At 52.7% G+C, this 8,335-nt stretch overlaps 1 protein-coding gene across 2 annotated transcripts in view; it reads left to right on the top strand.

The window, feature by feature from the left end:
• Positions 1-354: 354 nt before the first annotated feature.
• asb6 (ankyrin repeat and SOCS box containing 6) overlaps positions 355-8,335 on the top strand; it is an 18,915-nt gene continuing 10,934 nt past the window's right edge. The window contains exons 1-4 of one of the 2 annotated variants that reach the window (XM_060841161.1): positions 355-411; positions 4,018-4,179; positions 7,536-7,711; positions 8,244-8,335. The exon at positions 8,244-8,335 is cut by the window's right edge and continues 15 nt beyond it. In XM_060841161.1, the coding sequence (XP_060697144.1) occupies positions 4,058-4,179; positions 7,536-7,711; positions 8,244-8,335 (390 nt within the window). In that variant the 5' untranslated portion in view covers positions 355-411; positions 4,018-4,057. Of the gene's footprint in view, positions 412-1,351; positions 1,525-4,017; positions 4,180-7,535; positions 7,712-8,243 lie in introns of those variants that run through there. The other variant, XM_060841160.1, reaches the window with a different exon arrangement.

An 8,335-nucleotide genomic window follows, 5' to 3' on the forward strand; every position in this document is an offset into this window, starting at 1 on the left:
ACAGGGTCAGGGGTCATGGTTATTGGGGTCAGGGGTTCATGTTGAGGTCATGATGGGTCAAGGTCAGTGGGACCAGATGAAGGTCAAGGGTCATGGTTATTGGGGTCAGGGGTTCATGTTGAGGTCATGATGGGTCAAGGTCAGTGGGACCAGATGAAGATGAAGGTCATGGGTCATGGTGAAGGTTTCCGGGGTGTGGGGAGTGGGGTAACGGGAGTCTCTTGCCCCCGGCCCCCCTGAGGGTGGGGAAGGGGGAGACACTGTGTCTGGGTAAGGAAGGGGAGGAACCGGAAACCCCGGAACCAACATCCGCCGGAAGCGCACCCGCCCGGACCCTTTATACAGGCGGAAGGTGGAAACCGGAAACACCAACAACAGCCGGAGACGTTAGACTCTACACTTCCGGCGGCGGTGAGTACGGCAGCATCGGGACACCCTCCCCCCCCCCCGGGACACACACTCCCCCCCCCCCCCCCCCCCCCCCCCCCCCCCCCCCCCCCCCCCCCCCCCCCCCCCCCCCCCCCACACTCTCCCCCCCCCCCCCCCCCCCCCCCCGGGACACACACTCCCCCCCCCCCCCCCCCGGGACACACTCCCCCCCCCCCCCCCCCCCCCCCCCCCCCCCCCCCCCCCCCCCCCCCCCCCCCCCCCCCCCCCGGACACACTCCCCCCCCCCCCCCCCCCCCCGGGACACTCCCCCCCCCCCCCCGGGACACACTCCCCCCCCCCCCCCCCGGACACACTCCCCCTTCCCCCCCCCCCCCCCCGGGACACACTCCCCCCCCCCCCCCCCCCCGGGACACACTCCCCCCCCCCCCCCCCCCCCCCCCCCCCCCCCCCCCCCCCCCCCCCCCGCACACACTCCCCCCCCCCCCCCCCCCGGGACACACTCTCCCCCCCCCCCCCGGGACACACTCTCCCCCTCCCCCCCCCCCCCGGGACACACTCTCCTTCCCCCCACCCGGACACACACTCCCCACCCCCCACCCGGGACAAACTCTCCCCCCACCCCCATCCCCCCCGGGACACAATCTCCCCCCCCCGGGACACCCCCCCCCCCCCCCCACACACACCCCCCCCCCCCCCCCCCCGGACACACTCTCCCCCTCCCCCCCCCCCCCCCCCCCCGGGACACACTCTCCCCCTCCCCCCCCCCCCCCCGGGACACACACTCCTCACCCCCACCCCACCCCCCCCCGGGACACACACTCCCCCCCCCCGGGACCCACACTCCCCCCCCCCCCCCCCCCAGGACACACTCTCCCTCCACCCCCCCGGGACACACTCCACCTCCCTCCCCCGGGACACACTCTCCTCACCCCCCCCCCCCCCCCGGGACACACACTCCCCCCACCCCCCCGGGACACACTCCCCCCTGGGACACCCCCCCCCCCCCAGGTGAATGCCCGGGTGTGCCCCCTGGGTGCGGTGGTGACTGGGTGTGTAACACACTGTGACACTGTGCTCGGTCAGAGAGATGGTTACAATCAAGGGACAGGTTCGGATCCGCGAATGGGTCAAAATGTGAGGGTCACGTTTATTGTGGATAAGTCTGACGTTATCATTCTGGTCAGAGAATTTATCATCTAAATGGGGTGTAATTACAGAGTGTTTTTAGTACAAGGTTTGGAGGAGCCGGTGTTGGACTGGGGTGGACAAAGTTTAAAAATCACACAGCACCAGGTTATAGACCAACAGGTTTATTTGGAAGCACTAGCTTTCAGAGCGCTGCTCCTTAGTCAGGTAGGTGGGTGTGGAGCAGGACCAGAAGACACAGAATTTACAGCAAAAGCTAACGGTGTAGTCTGGATGTCCTTGTGCATGTATCACTTGGCCTTTCATCGCTGTCCTTATCTTTCATTCCCTGGCAACTAATGACTGATGGCATTGACAGTTGGGGAGGAATACTGAAACGCTGGAGATTCTAGAAGGAGGACTTCTGGTGCTAGGGCAAACAATTGGCCACAATTTGTTCACTCAGAAGTTTAGATTACTTACAGTGTGGAAACAGGCCCTTCGGCCCAACAAGTCCACACCGACCCGCCGAAGCACAACCCACCCATACCCCTACATTTACCCCATACTTAACACTACGGGCAATTTAGCATGGCCAATTCACCTGACCCGCACATCTTTGGATTGTGGGAGGAAACCGGAGCACCCGGAGGAAACCCACGCAGACACTGGGAGAACGTGCAAACTCCACACAGTCTGTCGCCTGAGGCTGGAATCGAACCTGGGTCCCTGGCGCTGTGAGGCAGCAGTGCTAACCACTGTGCCACTGTGCTGCCCTAAGGTGCTGAGAGAATCCAAGGTTATTGGATGGGGGAAAGAATTGATTTGGAATTTCAACCATAATCTAATTAAATAACGATGCAGGCTCAATATGACCGGTTACTGCTTTCCAAACATCAACTAGTCTTTCTCTTCTTTGCAAGTAAATGCATTGTTTCCACTTAATCACAATGAGCTCTGTTGGGCCACTCATTAACCAGCTCTTTTAAGAAGAGAGAGCCCAGCTTATTTATCCTTATCTACTGGGTGTAAGCTGGAGTTGTGGGATTGCCCCTGGGGCATGTCCATGTTTCTTAAATGCCTCACGTTCACAGTTGCTACACGTTTAATTCTCCCTCATAGGAAAGATGTTGTTAAAGTTGAACGGTTCAGAAAAGATTTACAAGAATGTGCCAGGACGGGTGGTTTGAGTTTTAGGGAGAGGCTAAATAGGTTGGGGCAATTTTCCCTGCACTAACAGAGGGCATTCATCACTGTACTTATTGAAGTTTATAAAATCATGAGGGACTTTGATAGGATAAATAGCCAAGGTCTCTCTTTCCAAGGTAGAGAAGTCCAAAACTGGAGGAAATAGGTTAAGGTGAGAGGGGAAAGATCGATAAGGGACCAAAGGGATACCTTTTTCTCACAGAGGGTGGATGGAATGAGCTGCAAGTAGTGGTGGAAGCTGGTACAATTAAACTGGCATCTGGATAGGTACGTGAATAGGAAGGGCTTAGAGGGAAGTGGGACTAGATTAATTTAGGAAATATGGTCATTCTGGATGAGTTAGACTGAAGGATCTGTTGCCATGCTGTACAACTCTGAGCTCTTCTGTCTTTGTCCCCTCCGAGCTGCCCCGATGTGAGGTTGCGATAACACATGTAGCCGCCTTCCTCAAGGGCAGTGTCACGGCATTGTCTCCAATGTGAGCTGAACGGAGTGGAGACTCTTACACTGGGCTGGATTTCAGAGAAATGGTGTTCTGTTCATCTCCCAAGCTTTCAGCTGACTTTGTCTTAACTCCATCAGATGCTCGTGGGACAGATAGACATGTTGATGACACAACACTATTAAGATTCATGCCTGGAATCTGAGCTGTGTTTATTGATCATTGTTTGAAATCCTGAAGAATTCACTCTCATTCCCTGATCCTTGCTCCTCTGCAGTTTTCCCTTTTATAAAAATCTGACTTTGTGATGTATTGACAGAACTCAGTCCTAATCTCTGGTTGCGGATTACAGGTCAGAAAGAGAGTATTTATTGATGAGATTGAGGTGTAGATCAGACACTTGTAAAGCTCCTTCAAATCGAGGGCACCAGCGTTCACATTTCCAGCACCAAATCACACTCCGATTTCAGGAGGTTGTTCTTTTGTCATTGAAGTCCTAGACTGGGCAGTTGGTTTAGTTTGCTGCCTCATTTCTACTTCTCATTGATGAGATTTTGCGTCTCTTTTTCTGCCTCTCTCACACGACCCTATGACTTCAGGGCCGTCTGGGGAGTGAGGCGTTAAGTTTCTGGAGTCAGGTCCAATCAGATATTTATCTGGAAAGCCGGTATATGCAAGAGCTTCCATTGGGTGAGTTCCTCAGTCAGTCAGTGTAAGGGAATGGGACAAATGTGCTGTAAAGGTTGAGAGAGTTTGTGAGAGTCAGCCTGTGACAGTCCGTATGCAAACAGCTCTGTTAATGTATCAGTTACCCTCACTTCTTCACGCCTCTCTGTGTTCCTGTTTCACAGACCATGTGCTTTATGATGACAACAGCTGACTGAGGGAGACATGCCGTATCTGCACGGATTCCGGCGCATTATCTTCGAGTACCAGCCGTTGGTCGATGAGATCCTCAAGGTTGCAGAGTTAGAGGAAGTGAGAAGCAAGGCAGCCAGTGGGAACCCAGGAAGGTGAATTTGAGGAACTGTGGGGGATCTCTGTGAGCTACTCTCAGCAGCCGTCTGCAGGAAAGAATTCCACCGACTCACTCCCCTCTGCGAGACAGAATTCCTCCTAATCTCTGTCTTAAATGGGCAACCCTTTATTCAGAGACAATGCTGTCTGGTCCTAGCCTCTCCCATCAGGAGAATCACCCTCTCACATCTCCCCCGTCAAGTTCCCAAAACACCTTGTACATTTCAGCGAGGTCTCCTGTCATTCACCTAAACTCCAACAAATACCAGCCAAACCCCCACTCAATCTCTGCTCATCCCTGGGATCAGCTGGAGTGAACCTTCTCTGGACTGGCTCCAATAACTGTATATTTTTTATTACATAAGGTGACCAGAATTGTTCACAGTATTCCAGGTGTGGTCTGACTAATAAAGGGCTTTTGCCCGAAACCTCGATTTCGCTGCTCCTTGGATGCTGCCTGACCTGCTGTGCGTTTCCAGCACCACTAATCCAGAATCTGGTTTCCAGCATCTGCAGTCATTGTTTTTACCTCCCGACTAATAGCTTGTATAGTTTAACTGTAACCTCCCAGTTTTAAAGAGTCATTGAGATGTACAGCATGGAAACAGACCCTTCGATCCAACCCGTCGATGCCGACCAGATATCCCAACCCAATCTAGTCCCACCTGCCAGCACCCGGCCCATATCCTTCCAAACCCTTCCTATTCATATACCCATCCAAATGCCTCTTAAATGTTGTAATTGTACCAGCCTCCACCACTTCCTCTGGCAGCTCATTCCATACACGTACCACCCTCTGCATGAAAAAGTTGCCCTTTTATATCTTTTCCCCTCTCACCCTAAACCTATGCCCTCTAGTTCTGGACTCCCCAACCCCAGAGAAAAGACTTTGTCTATTTATCCTATCCATGCCCCTCATAATTTTATAAACCTCTGTAAGGTCACCCCTCAGCCTCTGACGCTCCAGGGAAAACAGCCCCAGCCTGTTCAGCCTCTCCCTGTAGCTCAAACTCTCCAACTCTGGCAACATCCTTGTAAATCTTTTCAGAACTCTTTCAAGTTTCACACCATCTTTCCAATATAAAGGAGACCAGAATTGCATGCAATATTCCAACAGTGGCCTAACCAATGTCCTGTACAGCTGCAACATGACCTCCCAACGCCTGTACTCAATACTCTGACCAATAAAGGAAAGCATACCAAACACCACCTTCACTATCCTATCTACCTGCGACTCCACTTTCAAGGAGCTGTGAACCTGCATTCCAAGGTCTCTTTGTTCAGCAACACTCCCCAGGACCTTACCATTAAGTGTATAAGTCCTGCTAAGATTTGCTTTCCCAAAATGCAGCACCTCACATTTATCTGAATTAAACTCCATCTGCCACTTCTCAGCCCATTGGCCCATCTGGTCCAGATCCTGTTGTAATCTGAGGTAACCCTCTTCATGTCCACTACACCTCCAATTTTGGTGTCATCTGCAGACTCACTAACTATACCTCTTATGCTCGCATCCAAATGACAAAAAGTAGAGGACCCAGCACCGATCCTTGTGGCACTCCACTGGTCACAGGCCTCCAATCTGAAAAACAACCCTCCACCACTGCCCTCTGTCTTCTACCTTTGAACTAGTTCTCCCTGTATTCTGTGAGATCTAACCTTGCTAATCAGTCTCCCATGAGGAACCTTGATGAGCCTTACTGAAGTCCATATAGATCACATCTACCGCTCTGTTCTCATCAATCCTCTTTGTTACTTCTTCAAAAACCTCAATCAAGTTTGTGAGACATGATTTCCCACACACAAAGCCATGTTGACTATCCCTAATCAGTCCTTGCCTTTCCAAATACATGCATATCCTGTCCCTCAGGATTCCCTCCAACAACTTGCCCACCACTGAAGTCAGGCTCACCGGTTTATAGTTCTCTGGCTTGTCTTTATCACCCTTCTTAAACAGTGGCACCACGTTTGCCAACCTCCAGTCTCCCGGCAACTCACCTGTGACTATCGATGATACAAATATCTCAGCAAGAGGCCCAGCAATCACTTCTCTAGCTTCCCAAAGAGTTCTCGGGTACACCTGATCAGGTCCTGGGGATTTATCCACCTTTATGCATTTCAAGACATCCAACACTTCCTCCTCTGTAATATAGACATTTTGCAAGATGTCACCAGCTATTTCCCTACAGTCTATATCTTCCATATCCTTTTCCACAGTAAATACTGATGCAAAATAGTGATTTAGTATCTTCCCCATCTCCTGCGGCTCCACACAAAGGCCGCCTAGCTGATTTTTGAGGGGCCCTATTCTCTCCCTAGTTACCCTTTTGTTTTTAATATATTTGTAAAAACCCTTTGGATTCTCCTTAATTCTATTTGCCAAAGCTATCTCATGTCCCCGTTTTGCCCTCCTGATTTCCCTCTTAAGTATACTCCTACTGCCTTTATATTCTTCTCAGGATTCACTCGATCTATCCTGTCCAAACCTTACATATGCTTCCTTCTTTTTCTTAACCAAACCCTCAATTTCTTTAGTCATCCAGCATTCCCTACACCTACCAGCCTTCCCTTTCACCCTGACAGGGATATACTTTCTCTGGATTCTTGTCATCTCATTTGTGAAGGCTTCCCATTTTCCAGCCGTCCCTTTACCTGCGAGCATCTGCCGTTTGAACACCACTCTCCCCGCGCCCCCCCCGCGCCCCGCCCCCCACCGAACACCACCAATTATGTTAAAGCCCTAGTTAGTCACTTTGCCAGGGAACTGCATCCAACAAGAGACAAGTGAAGCCCCTCCCATAGACATGTTACCCCTTCTACCCTCCATACTGCCACCAATGGCCCAGAGAACTGAAACCCATCCTGTCCCCGTCAGTCTAAGAACTACCTGTTTGCCCATGGTTCACATGGTCATCCAGTGATAATTACCTTGGGAGCTCTGCTTTTCAGTGAGGTGCTGTCGGAGGGTCAGCGCTGAGGGCGGGCCGCGCTGTCGGAGGGTCAGCGCTGAGGGCGGGCCGCGCTGTCGGAGGGTCAGCGCTGAGGGCGGGCCGCGCTGTCGGAGGGTCAGCGCTGAGGGCGGGCCGCGCTGTCGGAGGGTCAGCGCTGAGGGCGGGCCGCGCTGTCGGAGGGTCAGCGCTGAGGGCGGGCCGCGCTGTCGGAGGGTCAGCGCTGAGGGAGGGTGCAAAGAGTAGAGGTGAGGAAATGTTGCCTCAGGTCTTAGGGGCTGAATGGCCTCCTGATTGTTGGTCTGAGCTCGAGTGTGTGACCTGAGAGAGACAGCAGGTGCCGTTGTGTCGGGGTTTTTGTTGGTTGAGTTTGGGTGATGTTGATTTCTCTGGTTGTGTTGCAGTGTGGACCCTGAGCCTGGAGCAGGGATGGTCACTTTGCTGGAATTGTTGGAGAGAGAGTCGGGATCGGCCTTTTACCAGGAAGCTGTCAGTTCCTCCCTGCTGAAAGTGTCGGAGGCTGGTCTCCTGTCTGCTGCTGAGCAGCTGCTGCTGCATGGAGCTGACCTCAATTTTGAAGGTTTGTGTCCTCTGACAGAGTGGGGTGGTCTCAACATCTCCATCAGTCAGCACAGAACAGGCCATTCACCCCTTCAGCTGCTTGCTGGCATTTCCACTGTACACAAACCTCCTCCCTACCCTCACCCTGTGCCCCTCATTCTTTTCTCCCTCGTGTCATCTTTCAATATGTTAATGCCGTTGTCCCTGACTGTTCCCTGTGGTCACAAGGTCCACGTTCTCCTTAATCTCTGGGTAAAGGCATTTCTGCTGAGTTCCCCGAGTGTTTATTCGGGACTGACTTAGCAATCCCTGATTCTGTTCACAGCCACAACTGGAAAGATTTTTGGGATATTTACCCAAATGAATTCCTTTGTTGTATTAAAAACCCCTGCCAGGTCTCCCCTCAGCGCCTCAAAAATATCCCAGACTGTCCAATCTCACCGGAAGTGAAGCCGACCCTGTCATTGTATTTATTTCCCTGGTGAACCTGGTTCTGTCTCATTGCTGGGTCCCTCTGGCTGTGGTCTGACTGACTTTTGTCTTTTCCATAGACCCTGTCACATACTACACGCCTCTGCATGTAGCAGTGCTCCATAACCAGCCTGATGTGGTGGAGCTGTTAGTCCGGCATGGAGCAGACATC

The sequence above is a fragment of the Hemiscyllium ocellatum genome, chromosome 21 (genome assembly GCF_020745735.1).
Source record: "Hemiscyllium ocellatum isolate sHemOce1 chromosome 21, sHemOce1.pat.X.cur, whole genome shotgun sequence".
NCBI lineage: Eukaryota > Metazoa > Chordata > Chondrichthyes > Orectolobiformes > Hemiscylliidae > Hemiscyllium > Hemiscyllium ocellatum.